At 57.2% G+C, this 18,026-nt stretch overlaps 1 protein-coding gene across 8 annotated transcripts; it reads left to right on the forward strand.

The window, feature by feature from the left end:
* The first annotated feature begins 963 nt into the window (after positions 1 to 963).
* On the forward strand, positions 964 to 16,985 carry SIDT2 (SID1 transmembrane family member 2). Of its 8 annotated transcripts, none has more exons than XM_084976226.1 (27): positions 964 to 1,684; positions 3,321 to 3,442; positions 3,738 to 3,902; positions 3,991 to 4,036; positions 4,435 to 4,536; positions 4,645 to 4,728; positions 5,687 to 5,786; positions 5,977 to 6,042; positions 7,296 to 7,389; positions 7,756 to 7,821; positions 8,481 to 8,552; positions 8,699 to 8,779; positions 8,962 to 9,024; positions 9,824 to 9,942; positions 10,259 to 10,332; positions 10,439 to 10,505; positions 11,073 to 11,146; positions 11,295 to 11,418; positions 11,695 to 11,812; positions 12,186 to 12,322; positions 12,536 to 12,644; positions 12,845 to 12,921; positions 13,055 to 13,101; positions 13,372 to 13,477; positions 14,052 to 14,162; positions 15,323 to 15,436; positions 15,525 to 16,985. In XM_084976226.1, the coding sequence occupies exons 8-27, from the start codon at positions 5,977 to 5,979 to the stop codon at positions 15,585 to 15,587; spliced, it is 1,782 nt and encodes a 593-aa protein (XP_084832352.1). In that variant the 5' UTR covers positions 964 to 1,684; positions 3,321 to 3,442; positions 3,738 to 3,902; positions 3,991 to 4,036; positions 4,435 to 4,536; positions 4,645 to 4,728; positions 5,687 to 5,786; the 3' UTR covers positions 15,588 to 16,985. The 8 variants fall into 8 exon arrangements, with proteins under 8 accessions (XP_084832352.1, XP_005667437.1, XP_084832357.1 ...); XM_005667380.3 differs by having other exon boundaries at positions 7,756 to 7,808; XM_084976231.1 differs by lacking the exon at positions 8,962 to 9,024 and having other exon boundaries at positions 7,756 to 8,155.
* Positions 16,986 to 18,026: the final 1,041 nt, after the last annotated feature.

Consider the following 18,026-nt stretch of genomic DNA (forward strand, 5'->3'; position numbering starts at 1 on the left):
TTCATCATATTCCCTCACAAGCGATTGGACATAGTTGCCTGGGCTATGCAGATTGTGTATTCATTTCTCTCCCTTCCTTCCTTCCTTTCTTCCTTCCTTTCCTTCTTTCCTATCCATTCTTTCTTCCTTCCTTCTTTCCTTTTTTTTTTTTTTTTTTTTTTTTTTTTTTTTTGCTTTTTAGGGCCGTACCTGCGGCATATGTAAGTTCCAGGATAGAGGTTGAACTGGAGCTGCAGCTGAGGCCTAGCCACAGCACTGCCAGATCAGAGCTGCATCTTCGACCTACACTACTGAGTGAGGCCAGGGATCCAACATGCATCGACCGGATCGAACTAGTCGGGTTCCTTACCACTGAAGACATGGTGCCAAAATATTTTGTATAAAAGGTTTCACCAATTTACACTGAAAGTCACTACCTTTCAATAAGCTCTGTATCTGCCTCAACAGAGACGAGGAAAATCAGCCCAGCAAGATTGAAGCTCCGCAATCCATGAAGCCCTGTAGCCGCTGCAGTGGGAGGCCAGAGTGCGCAGGGATTCCATCAGCAGTTCTGTCTCAGCTTCCCCTTCTCCGGCAGTTTCCTAGTTGTTTGAAGTTCTTCGTTTCTTAAGATACCAGGCAAAAAAACCGGCCCAGGGGTGAAGGATGTTAGTGACAAAAGCAGAGGTGGGGTGGAGGAGATCCCTACGTCTGAGGATAGAAAAGAATTTGTCAATGAGAATCCAACACTTGGAGAGCCTTCATGGCAACGTCCGTCTAATCCAAAGTGAGCTTCCAGAGACGGGCAGGATAATGAAAAAGGAGGCGTTAATTGGATAGGAGTTGGAGAGGCAGGCCTCCAGCCCGAAGGAGGCGGCCCCTTTAAGGCCCAAGCGCGGGCCTGGCCCTTTAAATCCGTGTCAGTTTCCCTTTACGTCAGCGGGCGGGCCAGCCACCCAGCTGTTTACCGCCCCGCGGCGCTGCTCACTCCCCGGAGATCCGAGCGCCGAAGCAGCCGCGTCCGCCCGCCCTTAAAGGGCCGGCGCCCCCAAAACTCGCCGAGCCGCGCGGCGTCGGGTCTCTACCTCTGTCACGCCTCTCACCCTCTGACTCTCCTCCCAACGCGGCCGCCCCCGCCGCCGGGTTCCCCTCCCTCCCTTCCTCCCTCCCTCGCCCCCCTTTCCCGGCGTCTCCAGGCTCCCAGCAACCAGCCGCCTCCTCGCTCTCAGGGCCCTGGCGGGCGTCCGCCGGGTCTCCGGACAGTGCTCTGTCCCTGGCGAGCTGGGACCCCTTCCTGTGGCCCGTACCCCAAGCTCTCCCCTCCCCCTTCTAGCCGCCCCCTCCCCTCTCGGGCTACTGAGAGTGTGTCTATGGCTCCTGGGAGGGGACGATTCCTAATCTCAGGCCGGGGTTAAAGTTCTGGTCCTGGTGAGATGCTGGAAGCTGCGGCCAGAGCCGCAACCTGCCCTGGAGGTGTCCTGTCGCCTGTCGCCGCCGCCGCCACTGCCGCCCTGCCGGGGCCATGTTCGCTCCGGGCTTGGCCTTCTTGGCACTCTTGGTGGCCTCGGTCGAGAGCCATCTGGGGGTTCTGGGGCCTAAGAACGTCTCGCAGAAAGACGCCGAGTTTGAGCGCACCTACGTGGATGAGGTCAACAGCGAGCTGGTCAACATCTACACCTTCAACCATACAGTGACCCGCAACCGGGTGAGGGAAGGGGCTGGGCTGGGGGCTGGTGGTGAGTGGGTGAGGAGACCGGGGCAAGGAGACTCTGCCAGTCCCAAAACCACACCGGACCCTCTTGCCAGTCCTTTTTCCTTTCCTAAAGCTCCTGCTGGACAGTTTTTGAAGTTGCCTCATTCCCATCTTCTTTTTGATCCCTTCCGTTCCACCAGCTGTAGCCTGAGCAGGACTGGCCTGCTCCCTACCCCTCATCCAGAAGCCAGTGGTTCTGTGAGGTCTGGGAGCAAGCAGGAGCAGGCTTGCTAGTAAGCTTGGCCCAGTAAACACCACAGGATGAAACAGGCCCAAACTGAAAGGCTCTGCCCAGTGGGGGTGTGTGTGGTGGGGTGGTATTATAGCTGAGACACCCCAGGGAGGTGAAAGCAGGACTTCCTAAGCTGCTGTTACTGCTGGGACCCGCCCAGCCCTCTTCCTGCCAGCTGGGCCTTGTAAGTTGAAGGTGGTGGAGATACAGCCACCTTCAGGTCTGGTGGGAGAGGAGTTTGTCTTCCGGGGAGAATCTTCTTCATTCTGACCTCTCTTTCGATTCTTCCCCAGCTGTGAGTTGAATGAGTTGAACGCGGGCATAGCAGGGTCTGGGAAGCCTAGACCCATGCAGGGCTGAGATTTGGACTCTTGCAGCCTGGCTCATGTCCTCTTGCTCATCTTTTAACCAGGACTGGATTTACTAAGAATTAGTGGAGTTCAGAATATGAATCCAATTTTATTTTTTCCAGAATAAGGAGGGATTGGGTTTTCTGAAGTTTGATCTCATCTGGTTTAGAGTCCTTTCTCGCTCTTTTTTTTTGGCCTGGTGTGTGGGAAGTTCATGGGCCAGGATTTGAACCTGTGCCACAGAGGCGACCCAGGCTGCTGCAATGACAATACCGATCCTTAACCTGCTGAGCCAGCACAGCACTCTGAATCCTTTCTCTTTTTTCCCCCACATGTGGGGTCACTCTGAGAGCCATGGCCTCTACCTCTCTGGATTTGCTGTCCTAGGGCTTGAGTTTCAAGCAGCCCAAGCATTCCCAGGATTTATCTGGTTTTATTTTTTTCTTTAAGCTCCGACTGTCCTTTCCTCCATTTACCCAGGGTGGGAGTGTCTCCATTTTACAGAGGGGAAAGTTGAGACTCAGCGATGTCAAGTGGCTTCTCCACAGCCCTATCGCTTGGTCAGAGCTAAGGAAAACTCTGCTTTCTTGGCTTTCAACAACCCCTGTTGTCCCCACCTCCTTGTGGCATCTGGCCACCAGATGAGTTGTTGAATAGGAGCTTCCTGGCTCACAAGGAAGAAAGTTGGGGAGCACTTCTCGCTCTCCCGTTTGTGCATGTGTGTGCAGGCACGTGTGCAGGCATGTGCATCTGTGAACTTGGACAGTGGGGGGTATCCTTAGGACACCTGAGGTCCCCACTGTTTCTCCTCTAAGTTCCGCCCGGAGACTGGGGGCTGCTCTGGCAGAAGGGGCACAGGTAGCTTCCCAGCCCCCTGGATGGGGAGAGAACACAGCGGTTGGCATAAGGGAGGGCGGGCCTCATGGTCTCTGGGACCGAGTGTTCTGGTGGCAGGGGTAGAGACTCCACTGGCTTGACTGAGGGGCGTTTCCATGTCATTCTGCAGACAGAAGGCGTGCGTGTATCCGTGAATGTCCTGAACAAGCAGAAGGGGGCTCCTTTGCTGTTTGTGGTTCGCCAGAAGGAGGCGGTAGTGTCTTTCCAGGTGCCCCTGATCCTGCGAGGGATGTGAGTAGGGCCTGGGGATCGGGGAGGGGGGTAAGCCTAGGCCGGGCCTTGACCAGAGCCTCACCCAGGGCCTTGTCCAGGGCTTCAGACCACCTAGCGCCCCTTTGTTTCTCCTCCCCATTCCCTGAGCCAGGAGCACAGAGCCCCGCCAGATGGCCTGGGGCTGGTCAGCCTAGCAGCAGGAGTAGTAGGGAGGGGCTGGGACCAGAGCAGCGGAATTGGGCACCTGCTCCCCTGGAGTGGCATGCTGGCTGTCACAGGACCACAGTCATGTCCTGACTGCCTCTGGCCGTAGGTTGCAGCGCAAGTACCTCTACCAAAAGGTGGAGCGAACGCTGTGTCAGCCCCCCACCAAGAATGAGTCTGAGGTCCAGTTCTTCTACGTGGATGTGTCCACCCTGTCACCAGTCAACACCACGTACCAGCTCCGCGTCAGCCGAATGGACGACTTCGTGCTCAGGTCTGCAGGGGAGAGCAAGGGGCCACAGGACTGGCCTCCTTCCCAAGCTCTGGGGGTGACAGTGTGGGGGCTCTTCTCTGCCCCACAGGACCGGAGAGCAGTTCAGCTTCAATACCACGGCAGCCCAGCCCCAGGTAAGACCTCCCTGTCATCTGCCCTTCAAGGAGGGAAATGAGGAACCTTGACCTTGGGGATGGGAGTGGTCAGCAGTCTTTGCCAGGAGCTTCAAGTTGGCTGTACTCTGTGTGGAGGGCCTCTCCGGGAATCGGAGCTCTGGCCCTCAGGTGGGAGAGGACAGATAGCGTGGGAAGGACACAGACACAGGCTGCCATCTTTCCTACTTGCCTCTTGGGCACTGTCCTGAGCACCCAGCTGAGGTCGAGGGATGTGGTAGACTGCCTGTGGTCTAAGGCCTTTTTCCCTGAGAGCCTCCACTGCCCAACCCTGGGAGGAGTCACACTGTTCCCTTCTAGAGGGGCCAAGAGACCATCCTCATGGGCCGGGGCTCTCCCCGCCCTCCCTGTGTCCTCAGTACTTCAAGTACGAGTTTCCGGAGGGAGTAGACTCGGTCATTGTCAAGGTGACCTCCAACAAGGCCTTCCCCTGCTCAGTCATCTCCATCCAGGATGTCCTGGTAAGTTGCCTGCCCTTTTCCTCTCCACCAGTAGATAGCAGGGCAGCTAAAGAGAGGGGATGGGGCCCAGGACCCTGCCCATCTGTCTTTCTCCTCCTCCCTCCATAGTGCCCTGTCTATGACCTAGACAACAACGTGGCCTTCATCGGCATGTACCAGACTATGACTAAGAAGGCAGCCATCACTGTGCAGGTGGGAAATGCACATGGCCCCATGGCGGGTGGGCAGGTGGTTAGCTTTCCTAACCCTTTCTCCTTTTCCCCTGCCCTGTTCCTACCCTACTCCCAGGATTGAGTCTTGCCCTGCTGGTCCCTGATATGTGTGAGCATTGAGTCACTGTCCCAATCACCTTTAGAGACAGGAAAGAGCAGATACTCTTTCTAGCTGTTTTATCTCTTCATTCGCCACAGTATGAAAGGGGCCTGGCTGATGCTGAGGGCTGCCCTTGGCAAAGCCTAAAACCTGTGCAGGAGCAAGGAAGGGGAGGCCATGTGTTCACCTCACGACATCCTGGACATCCCGTTATGTGACTGATGGAGGCAGTGTGGCCCCCTCCACTCTTTCTCCTGGCTGATGCCCAGACTGTAATAATACAACCGTAGGTTCCATGATGGTGGGTCATACGCACATTTGCTTACCTAACAGTAGTGTAGGTGCAGAGTTTGGCCTCTGGAGTCAGCTGATCCTGGCTCTGCCACTCACTGGCAATGAGACCCTAAACTAACTTGTGAGCCTATCCAACAGGGATAGTGTAGTATTGACTTGTAAGGATCTTTGTGAGGATTAAGTAAAATAATATATATGCAAGAGTTTAGCATAATGTCTGGCCTGAAGTAGGTATTCAGATAAAGGATGGTGTTGGTGGGAGTTCCTGTCATCGTAGCTCAACAGAAACGAATCTGACTAGTATCCTTGAGGATGCAGGTTCAATCCCTGACCTCCTTCAGTGGGTTAAGGATCTGGCATTGCTGTGGCTGTGGCTAGTGGCTACAGCTCTGATTCAACCCCTAGCCTGGGAACCTCCCTATGCTGCAGGTGCGTCCCTAAAAAGACCAAAAAAAAAAAAAAAGGGATGGTGTTGGTGATGAGAGTTGATGATGATGTAATGATGACACTTGTCATCCTCACCATCTTCATCCTCATCCTGCAGCGCAAAGACTTCCCCAGCAATAGCTTTTATGTGGTAGTGGTGGTGAAAACCGAAGACCAGGCCTGTGGGGGCTCCCTGCCTTTCTACCCCTTTGTGGAAGGTACGTTTTGTGCCCTGGGCCTGGCTAGGGCTGGGAGGGCCTGGGCACTTCCTGGGAGATAGAAGAGCCTGCGTGGCTGGGCAGGCTCTTGATGGGATGCAGGGTTTTGGCCCCAGATTCTCCCAGGCCTGGTCCTTCTAACTCTAGCCAAGTTCCAGGCAGGTTTGCCAGTTTGACATTTTACTTCCAGATGAACCGGTTGATCAAGGGCACCGCCAGAAAACCCTGTCAGTGCTGGTCTCAAAAGCAGTCACATGTGAGTGTGGGTGGCTGAGTGGGGATGGCCTGGCTGCTGGCTCTTCTTTCAGGCCTGGGGTAGGGAGTGTTCTCTGAATGGGAAGGGTGAGGAGGACCTACTGGAGCAGGCTGACAGGGTAGGAGGGGGGCTTGCTCTTGGCAGGCCTTGTGCACTGGGGGTGGGGATCCATGAGTAAAGATTGAGGGACTCGGAGTTCCCATCGTGGCTCAGTGGAACTAGCATCCATGAGGATGCAGGTTTGATCCCTGGCCTCGCTCAGTGGGTTAAGGATCCGGCATTGCTGTGAGCTGTGGTGTAGGTCACAGACATGGCTCAGATCTGGCATTGCTGTGGCTGTGGTATAGGCGGGTGGCTTCAGGTCTGATTCGACCCCTAGCCTGGGAACTTCCATGTACTGTGGGTACAGCCCTAAAAAGACAAAAAAAAAAAAAAAAAAAAAAAAAGATTGAGACACTGAGTTCTAGCTCTGTCTCTGCCATTTACGAGCAGTGTAATCTCATTGAGCCTCAGTTTCCCCATTTTTATAACAGGAGTAGTAGAATCCATCGCATTAATCTCACTAGTCAGTTTAGTAGAAAAATACCAGGCCCCTTAGTCGTGCTTAATAAATATTTACTAGAGTTCTCTGGTGGCCTAATGGTTAAGGATTCAACATTGTCACTGCGGTGGCTCAGGTTTGACCTAGCCCGGAAACTTCTGCATGCTGCAAGGCATAGCCAAAAAAAGAGAGGGAGAGACAGAAAAAGTATTTACTTTATATCTGAGTGATTGATTGAGAGGAGTCCTTTGTAAACTGGAAAGCATAAGATAAAAGTAAAGGAGTGTGATGGGAGGGAAAAGCAGCTTCCTGTCCTCCACGGATTCCTTATTCAGCACATTTGTATCAAGCCTGTGTGTACCGGGTGCCATGTTCCGGCTGTGGTTCTAGGATGCCCCTGTCTTGAGGGACCAGAGCCTGTGGCTGTGCAGGGTACCGAGGGCTAAGAGGAGCCCAGGATGGGTCACTGTGGGAGCTCAGGACCGTGAAGGTGTGTTTTGAAGCTTTAGTCAAGATGGAGTTTTGGAAAAAGAAGTAGAGGAGAAAGTTCTAGCCGAGGGAGCTGCCGGAACGGAGACAGGAGTCATGTTTGGCGTATTTGTAGCCCCACTGGGTCATTCATCCTGGGGAAAGTGGTGAGAGGTGAGGCCAGGGCCTGGCTGCCGTGATGGAAAGGGTTGGTGTGTTTTCCTTCCCGCCTCTCTGCCCGCAGCTGAGGCCTACGTTGGCGGCGTGCTCTTTTGCCTGGGCATATTTCTCTCCTTCTATCTGCTCACCATCCTCCTGGCCTGTTGGGAGAACTGGAGGTAAAGTGGAACCCCTGGGCCGTCCCCTGCTCTGGGGTGGGTGGGTAGGTGGGTGGGCGGGCAGAGGATGTGGGGGAAATGGCCTGGCAGGACCTGAGCGGCCCAGGATAACCTCCATCCACAGGGCCTAGGAAGGCAGGTCTCTGTAAGGATCTGTGACCAGGGGCCTCTCCTCTGGAAACCAGCCCCTCCCCTCAGCCTTCTTCAAACGGGAAGACCCTACGTTGCTTCGCAGCCTGGGAGGACCCCTGGGCTCATGGATGGAAGACAGAGTTACGGGGTGGAGAGGGCGGAAGGCAGGCCAGCAAAGTCTAGGAGGACCTTCCTCCTGCCCTTCTGGTTTGCCTCTGGATTCTGTCCCTGCAGGCAGAGGAAGAAGTCCCTTCTGGTGGCCATGGACCAAGCCTGCCCAGAAAGCGGTACCTCCAGAGGGTCCAGTAGGGAGGGCCGAGTTTGCTCTGTGGTTTGGAGGGGATAGTGGGGGGGTGGTTCCCGTGGGGGTTGGACAAAGAAGGGCCTGCTGGGGGCTTCTGGAATGTTCAGATTGGGAGGAACCCTAAGACGGAGACGGGTCTGGGATCGTGCGCCCACTGGTCCCTACCGTGCCCGACTTAACCCAATGTCTGGTTCTGGCTACACTGTCTGCCGCCTGAGACGAAGCGGCTACCATCCCTGGGATTATTAACCTTTGGTTCTCTCCCCTTTCTCTGTTTCTCTCTCTATCCTCCCTCCCGCTGGGGACCTTCTCTCTCAGCTTCTCTCCTTGGTAAGCTCCAGGTGCTGTGGGGAGGGAGGGGAAGCCCGGGGTTCTGGGTGGGCCCCGGGCAGGCCGACGCTGTCTGTCCTTGCTGCTGGTAACTTAGAGAGTCATTCCTGGCCTTGCTTTCTCTCTAGGGAGGACAGAGGGGACGAGTTTCCCTCGGGGCAGGTGGTAGTGGTAGCCACGCGCTGCCTCTGCTGGGATGGGTGTTTATTTTTTGCTGCCACCATGGCCCCTCTGTGTCTCTCTTCTCTGGATTCTTGCTTCTTCTCCCTGGCTTTTGGCCTCTCTCTATTTCCAAGGCCAAGGGGACCCTGACTTCTCGTTGCAGGTCACCCCCGGGTCCTGGCCGATTCCTTTCCTGGCAGCTCCCCGTACGAGGGCTACAACTACGGCTCCTTTGGTACGTGTCTGTGCCAGAGCTCATGCTTGCCTGCTCAGCCCGGTGGCCACCTCCAAGGTGGCCTCCTTGGCAGCCCCCGGGCATGGGTACAGGGTCCCCTTCCCTGACGTCTCTGCCTCCTGCCTCACCATTTCCATTCCCTGCAGAGAATGGTTCTGGCTCCACTGGATCCACTGATGGTCTGGTTGACAGTGCGGGCCCCGGGGACCTGACCTACAGTTACCAGGGTGAGTGGGCCAGGTGGGCCAGGGCTGTGCGGCACAGGGCTGGTGCTACCACAACGGTGGGCGGCTGCCTCTTCTGCCAGATGCTGGAACCAGGGAAAGGCTTGCTGTCTCCCTGCCCCTTTCCTCCCTCATCCCTTCCTCCTTGGCCCCACTTCCCCGGTAACTTTCCCTTTCCTTTGAAGGGCACGACCAGTTCAAGCGGCGCCTCCCCTTTGGCCAGATGCGGCAGCTGTGCATTGCCATGGGTAGATGTTGGGAGGGTGGGCGCTGCTCTGCCAATCAGCTTCTGCCAGGGCGGTTGACTGGAGCCAGCAGGCTCTAGGACCAGAAAGATGCTTTGTGCATGGCTCCCCCATCTAATGCTAATAATTGCTAGCTCGTGTGTCTTTTGAGATGGGCAGGCACTGGCCCCTGATGCTGGCAGGCTGGCACCCCAGCTCCCCCCAGGCCAGATGTTCTGGTTTGCTGTTGTGTTTCCCAGCACCTCACTCCCTGGTCTGCTGGGGCAGGGCTCGTGGCCAGGGGGTCATGTCTTGGCCTCTGGGGGCTTTGGTCAGCAAGGGCGCAGGAGGAAGCATGAGAAAAGAACAGGATAAAGGAGCAGGTGCTCTTGCTAGAGGCAGCCTCTCACCCTTGCCTGCACCCCAGGGCCCACTTGGTCTTCACCCAGTGGGGGCCAAGGCAGTGTCTTCTCAGAACCCACACAGCTGGGCATCTTCTAATTAGTGTGACTTTTGTCCAATTCAGCCCTGCTGCTCGGATCTGGGGCCCGGGGTCTGCTCAGTGTCCTGGCCTGGAAGCTCGGTCGGGGGCAGGGCTGGTGTGGTCCCTGTCTGGTGGCCTCTTTGCAGAGCCCATCTTTGTTCCCCTCAAGGACTTAGGAGCACCTGATACTCCCAGGCCTGAGCCCACCTCCACCCCCGCTCTGAGCCCACAATTTGCCTCCTCCCATCATCTAGTAATTGTGACAATTGCCCCTGGTGGGTGGGGACAGGTCTCAGACCCTGTGCCCACTAGGTAGCCCTTCCCTCCTTTCTGCCACAGACCGTCCCCTGGACCCTGTGGGTACTCGGCCACGGCTGGACTCCATGAGCTCCGTGGAGGAGGACGACTATGACACATTGGCGGACATCGATTCAGACAAGAATGTCATTCGCACCAAGGTCTGACCCCGGGTGGGCTGGCTCTGGTCAGAGGTTCCCAAGGAAGGGACCGTCTGTGTTTGGACCCCTGCACATCCACCACCCCCTGGAGTGGCATGTTAGGGAAGCAAAGGGAAGGAGCGCGGCTGAGCAGCATAGATTCCAGGGGAAATCTTCTCAGCTGCCAGCCCTCCGGGCTGATGGGCAAGCAGTAGGCCTAGAACACTGCCTGGCAGAATCTGGGCCTGTAGGAGGGAGGCTCCCCTTGTCCTCCTCTAACCTGGGCGAGAGGGGCTTCTCCCAGGCGGTGGGGATGCTCACTCCAGCTTCTCCTCAGCAATACCTCTACGTGGCTGACCTGGCACGCAAGGACAAGCGCGTCCTGCGGAAAAAGTACCAGATCTACTTCTGGTGAGTGGGCGGAGTGGGCTGGGCTTCCTGTTGTTGGCAGAGCCCCCCGGCAGTGGGTTCCTGGGTTCTCCATGCTGTCACCTCACCCCGCCCTCCCCTTCCCCAGGAACATCGCCACCATTGCCGTCTTCTATGCTCTTCCCGTGGTGCAGCTGGTGATCACTTACCAGACGGTGAGCGGGCAGGGGCCGGCTCCCAGGCCTGTGCTCAGTGCCCTCTCGGAGCTGCAGGCTCGCCTCTGCCACAGGCTGGGCCCCCGCCCCCAGTGCAGAGCCTCCAGCCTGGCTCTGGAAGGAGCCCAGGGGCCCTGGGTTCCAATCCCAACTCTGCCTTACCAGCTAGGTGGTCTTGAGCAAGTCATGCAGCCTCCCTGAGCCTCAGTTGGTTCATCTGAAAAATGGGGGCAGCACGTTAGCAATGACACCATCTTCCCTGGGTTGTGGAGACTTATGAAATGAAAGAGCCGGGACTTTATTAAGTCTCAGTTTCTCTTCCCTATTCTCTGTACTGTGGGGCAAGAACCTCAGACATGGTCACACCTCAGGGTTTTCAGCTGCACCTAGTGAGGGGGACAGTGACTGTGCCAAAAGCACTTGCTGGTGTCACGTGCATACACATGCTGTCTGTGGTGGTACCTCCCATCTGTGGCAGAATGGGGCTGCTGGTGGTGTGGGCTGTGGGCCAAATCAGGAGCTTTAGCAGTGCCCCTGCCTCCTTCCCTCGCCCCACTCCCTCTGCAGGTGGTGAATGTCACAGGGAACCAGGACATCTGCTACTACAACTTCCTCTGCGCCCACCCGCTGGGCAACCTCAGGTGGGGATCATCTCGGGAGCCCCCTTTTTCCGTCACACGCACGCACGGTGGACCAGGGCAGGGGCAGGGGCTCTAGAACACCCACCTCGGGTGGGGAAGCAGCTAGGGCATGAGACCCAGGCACCACATCCTCTGCCGCCCCTTCCAGCGCCTTCAACAACATCCTCAGCAACCTGGGGTACATCCTGCTGGGGCTGCTCTTCCTGTTCATCATCCTGCAGCGGGAGATCAACCACAACCGGGCCCTGCTGCGCAACGACCTCTATGCCCTGGTGAGAGCGCCCGCCCGCCCACCCACTGAGGCCTCAGCTCCGGACCCTTCTTGGCACGCGTAGCCTTGCCCAACCTGCTAATCCTGCCTTGCCTGGCTCTGTCCAGCTCTGTCCTGCCCTGACCAGCATAATGCAGCCCAGCTCAGCCCTGCCCTGCCCAACCCAGCTCTTCCTAAATACCTCCATCCCACCCCTCTCACCACCTCCCTCTTCTGGGCCCCTTCCATCCTCACTTCCCATCTCACCTCCTCTCTTCCTTCTCTTTCTCCCCAACAGGAATGTGGGATCCCCAAACACTTTGGTCTCTTCTACGCCATGGGCACGGCCCTGATGATGGAGGGGCTGCTTAGCGCCTGCTATCACGTCTGCCCCAACTATACCAATTTCCAGTTTGGTGAGCGGGCCTGTCTGTTCCCCTGCTGAACCTAGAACGGGGACCTGCCTGCATTTGCCATCCCCCTTCACCCACGTGGATCCCCAAGCCTCAGCCATGTAGGCGACTCCAGGGCTGGGGGCTTGTGTGTAGCTTGTAGAAAATAGGTGTCTCTGGAAAGGCATGTGCCAGCACTGAGAAAACAGAGATAATTAAGATACAGTCCCTGATCTCAGACTCAGACTGAGTCGTCCTTGTCAGGGGAAGTCGGACTGCGGGTGGCAGCCAGGGAGGCGGCGGTGTGGTGTGGCAGGGACAGTTAAGGAATTGCAGGTCCCCGATGCTGGGGCTCAGCGGATGTTTCCGGAGTTCACGTCCCCATCCCTCCACCTAGACACGTCATTCATGTACATGATCGCGGGGCTCTGCATGCTGAAGCTCTACCAGAAGCGGCACCCCGACATCAACGCCAGTGCCTACAGCGCCTACGCCTGCTTGGCCATCGTCATCTTCTTCTCCGTGCTGGGCGTGGTGAGGCCCGGGCCTGCTCTGCTCACCCCGCTGGGAAAGGGGCACGCTTGTGCACACGCCCACGCCCGTCCACCCCCGCAGGAGCCATCCCTGCTCCTCCCGAAGGTGCCCTCCCAACCTGGCTGCGGCAACCCAGCATCTCCCAAGGAAGGGCGGGCCGGGGGAGCAGCTTTCCTCTGCGCCTCCTCAGCCCTGCCCTCCGTGGCCTGACAGGTCTTTGGCAAAGGGAACACCGCCTTCTGGATCGTCTTCTCCATCATTCACATCATTTCCACCCTGCTGCTCAGCACACAGCTCTATTACATGGGCCGCTGGAAGCTGGGTGAGGGCTCGCCTGGGGCCGGCTGGGCTCGGGGGCCTTGGGAACCTGGCGTCCCGAGGGCCCTGGAGGAACCGCTGGGTGCAGAATTAGACTGGGCCTTGGCATGTGCCTCCCAAAGGCCCTGGGTCCTCTCGGCTGGCACAGACCAGGGGCTGGAGTAGAGGGGTGCCCACGCCTTTCAGCATCTTCCCTTCTTGCAGACTCAGGCATCTGCCGTCGCATCCTCCACGTTCTCTACACGGACTGCATCCGGCAGTGCAGCGGGCCCCTCTACGTGGTACCTGCCTAGCTCCTGGCCCCTCCTCCTCCATCTCTGTAGCTGAGAGCCCGGGAGAGGTGGGGACCCCCCGACTTGGGCCTCCCTCCACTTCTCTGCCTGTCTCAGTTCCCGTGTCTCTGCTTCCCTCCAGGACCGCATGGTGCTGCTGGTTATGGGCAACATTATCAACTGGTCGCTGTGAGTCTAGCCATTGTGTAGCCAGGCTGGGTGGACAGCTGGGGACTTGGCCAGCCACTGGCTGCCTTGGGGGCCATGGACAAATTTGCCCCATGGGCATGAGAAATGGGGGCCAAGGAGAGAGGTGTTGGCCCCCGGGGTTCTAGGATTTTCTGTGGGTGTTTGAGCCCAGCCCCACCTCATCACAAAACACAGGGTAGGGGCGAGGGACAACCCTTTTCTTGCTCTTGGCTCTCCTGTGTGTCACCAGCTCTTCCCCCCTCCTGCCAGGGCTGCCTACGGCCTCATCATGCGTCCCAATGATTTCGCCTCCTACTTGTTGGCCATTGGCATCTGCAACCTGCTTCTTTACTTTGCCTTCTACATCATAATGAAGGTGAGTAGGGACAGCCGAGCCTCTTCTGCCTGCTGCTCTGCTTCTGGGGGAGGGAGATGGCACAGCCCATCTGGGGCAGCATCAAGAGGGGGTGGGGATTTTCTGGCCATCTTTCCACACCAGTGAGTTTTGAGGAGGGGAGGAGCTCGTCTTCTGCACGGACTCCCTGGAAGCCAGCTACAGGCTCAGACCATTTACCGAGCCCCTTCTCTCTTCTAAGTGTGGCCTGTGAAACTGGTAGCCCTTCAGGCCACAGTAGGATAGGCTTCAGTGCAGGAGGGGTTAAGAGGTGGGGCTCGCTGAGTCTGTGGTGGGCTTGGATCTCCGAGGGCCATGCGCTTCCCAAGGGGCCTTCATGCCATCCAGTGTGAGAGGAGCTCCCAGCCACGACACCTCGCAGCAAAAGGGTTCTGGGTGCCAGGAGGCCCAGAAATCAGGGGTGAGGACCCCAGGCTGCCAGTATGGGGACACATTGAGCTGTGTAGCGATGGGGTGATGGGATGAATGCAAGAAGGTTTCTGAAAGCTGGGAAGCGGGGCGGGGCCCTGAGGCAGCTCTTCCCCGCCCCCTCTAGCTCCGGAGCGGGGAGAGGATCAAGCTCATCCCCCTGCTTTGCATCGTCTGCACGTCGGTGGTCTGGGGCTTTGCCCTCTTCTTCTTCTTCCAGGGACTCAGCACCTGGCAGGTGAGTAGTCCTCCTGCCAAGAGGTTGGGGAGTCGCCCCCAGGCTCATTGTGAGCCTGCAAATGGCCAGTTCTCTTTTCAAAAATCATTTATGAGCTTCTCTCATGCTCTGTCACAGCTGTTTTCTTGTTTAATTCTCCTAACACTCAACATACCAGCATGGCTGTATCCTCCCCACCCCCCCACCCCCATTTTACTTTATGGGGCAGCCAAGGCTCGGAGAGGCCAAGTGACCTGCCCAGGGTCACACAGCCACTAGTGACACAGCTGGGACTGGAAGTCAGAGTTGTCAGGCTCTCCCCTCTGCCTCGTAGGCCACCTGTTGTGATCAAAACTAAGGCTGGCAGGGTCTCTGCCTTTGAAACCTTTATAATCTAGTTCAAGAGAGGCCATCAGTTCCTGGCTTGCTCTTTATAACGTGATGCACGAGATCAGGGTGTAGGCAAGACAGGCCAGGGAACATACAGGAGGGCAGAGGACAGAAAAGCTTCTGTGAGTTAGAAGGTCCAAGAAAGCTTAGAGGAGGCAGGCCCTGCTCCTGGCCTTAAAGGCCCCAGGGGTGATAGGGAAAGGCTCTGTGGCCAAGAGATGCTGGCAGCTTTGAGGTCAGTGATTGCATTAGCTTGGGAGCTGAGTGGAGGCTGTGGGCTCCTTGAAGGCAGGGCAGGTCTTTCTTGGTCATCTCTGGGGCCTCAGCAAGGGGCACAGACAGCTCCCAGACACAGAGTGAGGTCCTGCCAGTGTTTGCTGAAGAGAGGCTGTGGGGAGAGCATGGGGGACCTCAAGTGCCTTAGGTCATGGCTGCTGCTGTCCTTGGGCAGGGTGGCGTGACCTGACTCTAGTGCTTTGGAAAGAGTGAGCCTAGGGGTGGGTGTGGGAGGGGAGGACTGATTAGAGCAGGGGGTGGAGGCCAAGGTGTGGGAGGGAGTTAGGAGCCCTTCCTACCCTTCACTGGAACCATGACCAGAGTTCTCAGGGAGACAGTTGCAACAAAAGGCCAGTTCTTAGATGTGGGAAAAGGCAAGGGGTGAGCCCCAAAGGGGTGCTCTCGTGCCTGGGGCTGGGGCTGTGAACAGGGAGTGCCTGGAGGCGCTGGGAGCTGGGGTCTAATCCTGCCTGACCGGCTGGGGTCAGCAGGCAGCTCGCTCTGTTCCTCCCCAGAAAACCCCCGCAGAGTCAAGGGAGCACAACCGGGACTGCATCCTCCTGGACTTCTTCGATGACCACGACATCTGGCACTTTCTCTCCTCCATTGCCATGTTCGGGTCATTCCTGGTATGCGGGGAGTCTGGGGAGGAGGTAGAGGTGGCCTCTTTCCTGTGCTTGACTCAACGTGTCCACACCCCACTCCACCCCGCCCCAGGTGTTGCTGACACTGGACGATGACCTGGACACCGTGCAGCGGGACAAGATCTATGTCTTTTAGCGGGAGCTGGACCCCCTCGCTTCACTCGTGGGGCCCTGAGCTCCTCCGCCTCACTGCCCGAGCCCCTGTAGGGCCGAGGGTGTGAGTCCCAGCCCTGCTGCCCAGTGCTGGGTGACTGTGGGACAGCAAGGTCAAGCCCAGGCTTGGTCTGGGACGGTCATGGGGGTGGCCTTGAGCCTTGCTCCTGCCCTTGGCCAGGGAGGAGGCCTGCTCCCCCGAAGCCCCGGATGTTGGCCAAATTGCTGCTTTCTTCTCAGTGTTGGGGCCTTCCATGGGTCCCCATCTGTCAATTGTCCGTTTGTCCTTCTCCAAGAGGAAGGAGCGAAGTGTTCCCTGCCCATCTCATGCCTTGCGTTCCACCTGTCCTTCCCCTCCCCCCGAGCCTGGAACCCGCAGCCCTTTCTTCCCTGAGCTTCTACTCCAAGGCCCTGGCCTGGGACCTGATTCTCCATCCTACACCAGGGTTCACGCCACTTCTTCTTGGTCTGTACCTGGCGGCCACCACTGCCCACTCTGGTCAGCCAGGATGGATGGGGATGTTGGGTTCCTGGGGTTGGTCAGCTGGTGCCAGGCTTTTGGTGCTAAGGCCTGTGAGGGGTCCCAGGCAGTGCTGCTTCCTCCTCTGACCCGGTTCGGGACCAGCTCTTTAGCAGTGAGGGGTCAGTCCACACGTGAGAACCGCCTTTGATCTGAAGGGCTGAATTCTGAGGTCACCTTCCTATCCCATCAGCCCCCAGACTGATGTTGGCACCAGGATTGGAGGGAAGGCAATGCACCCCTTTCCTTTCTTTTGCTTTCCAGGCCCTTAGGCCTGCCAAGCCCCAGATGGGGGTCTTTCAGTGCCATTGACACTGCCCAGGAATGTCCAGAGGCAAAAGAGGGGGAGACAGACAAAGAGCCCAGCCCATCCTGCCTCCCCCATGGCCGCAGGAGCCCCAGTGCCTATCTTAGAAAGGGGCTTGGGGAAGGGACACACTATTCCCCTCCTTGTCCCTGGTCCAGCCTCACTGTAGGACCCAGGGCTGGCTTCTAAGTTTCCGTCCAGTCTACAGCCAAGTTCTGTGTTAGTCACACACATGCCACACATATGAAACCTTGGAGTTTACACTGAGTTGTCCCAGCTCTGGTTCCCCTGGCCGCTCTGGGCCTTGGATCCCCTTCACCCGACCTGGTCTGTTCCAGATGCCAAGGGTGGGGGAGGTGAGGTCAGGCCTCTGCCTTGGGGATTGGGAATGTGTTTTATTCTCCCCACCTTGTTTTTATAGCTCTCCCTTGAGCTGGGGAAAGGAGGAGGGTCTGATCTCTTTTCAGAGCTCCGTTTAATGTCTGTTCCCATGCTATGGTTGCTCTGTTTTCTATGAATGAGTCTGCATTCAATTAAAAAAACAACCAGATGCAGGTCTTGGGCCTGGTTTGGCTCCCTCTGTCTGGGTGGAGGTTGTGAGAATGAGGGGTGGGGCTGGCAATACCCTCGCGGTTTCCCTCTTCTTTGAGCAATGCCATCAGTTCAGTTGACATTTACTGGGGACCCGCTCCATGCCAGGCATCATGCAGGTGGAGAAGCTCGTGTGGTGAAAAAGCCTTAGCTGTGCCATCTCACCTCTGAAATCCCCCTTTACCTGGGAGACCTCTGTCCACTTGGTCCCCACGCATCAATCAGGCCAGCTTCACCTCTTCTTTTTTTTTCGGTCTTTTTTTTTTTTTTTTTTTTTAGGGCTGCACCCCCAGCATATGGACGTCAAATCAGACTGTATCTACTGGCCTAGGCTAGGGGTCAAATCAGAGCTGTATCTACTGGCCTGGGCTAGGGGTCAAATCAGAGCTGTATCTACTGGCCTACACCATAGTCACAGCAACACAGGGTCCAAGCCGCACCTGCGACCTATACCTCACAGCAACGCCAGATACTTAACCCACTGAGCAAGGATGCTAGTCAGATTTGTTTTCACTGAGCCACGACAGGAACACTTTTTTTTTTTTTTAAGTGTCCACACCTGTGGTGCATGGAAGTTCCGGGCCAGGGATTGAATTTGAGCTGCAGCTGTGGCAACGCCAGATCCTTTAACCCACTACACCAGGCCAGGGATCAAATCTGCAGCTCTGTAGCTGCCCGAGCTGCTGCAGTCGGGATTCTTAACCCACTGCACCACAGCTCTCCCAGCTCTGGACTCTGACTTGACTAATGGACGGAGCATGTGCACTGAGGCTGGGGGGGGGGGGGACACAAGACGGTGATGGATGGTGGGTGAGTGGGTGCGTGGATGGAATGCAGGCTTCGAAAGGAGGGACCCTGCTCCTCTCCCTGCTCTTCCCTGAAGAGGCCACTGGGGGGCACTATAGTTCTTTGCGCCACTGGGCTCTGGCGTCCGGAGCCGGCTCTGGAGGACAGGCCCTCCCCGGACTGCCGGGCCTGGCCACGCCCCCCGGCTGAGTGGGTGT

This window comes from Sus scrofa, chromosome 9 (assembly GCF_054392235.1).
Source record: "Sus scrofa isolate SSC_HxYL_T2T_F1_AM1 chromosome 9, Sscrofa_HxYL_maternal_Yorkshire_Landrace_v2.0, whole genome shotgun sequence".
NCBI lineage: Eukaryota > Metazoa > Chordata > Mammalia > Artiodactyla > Suidae > Sus > Sus scrofa.

What these genes read in the sequence shown, in the direction of transcription:
- SIDT2 (XM_005667380.3), top strand. Translation starts at nt 1,502, where the DNA reads ATGTTCGCTCCGGGCTTGGCCTTCTTGGCACTCTTGGTGGCCTCGGTC. An exon ending in GCCTGTTGGGAGAACTGGAG is followed by an intron (nt 7,390 to 7,755) that starts GTAAAGTGGAAC and finishes CTGTCCCTGCAG; the next exon opens with GCAGAGGAAGAAGTCCCTTC. An exon ending in AGAATGTCATTCGCACCAAG is followed by an intron (nt 9,943 to 10,258) that starts GTCTGACCCCGG and finishes GCTTCTCCTCAG; the next exon opens with CAATACCTCTACGTGGCTGA.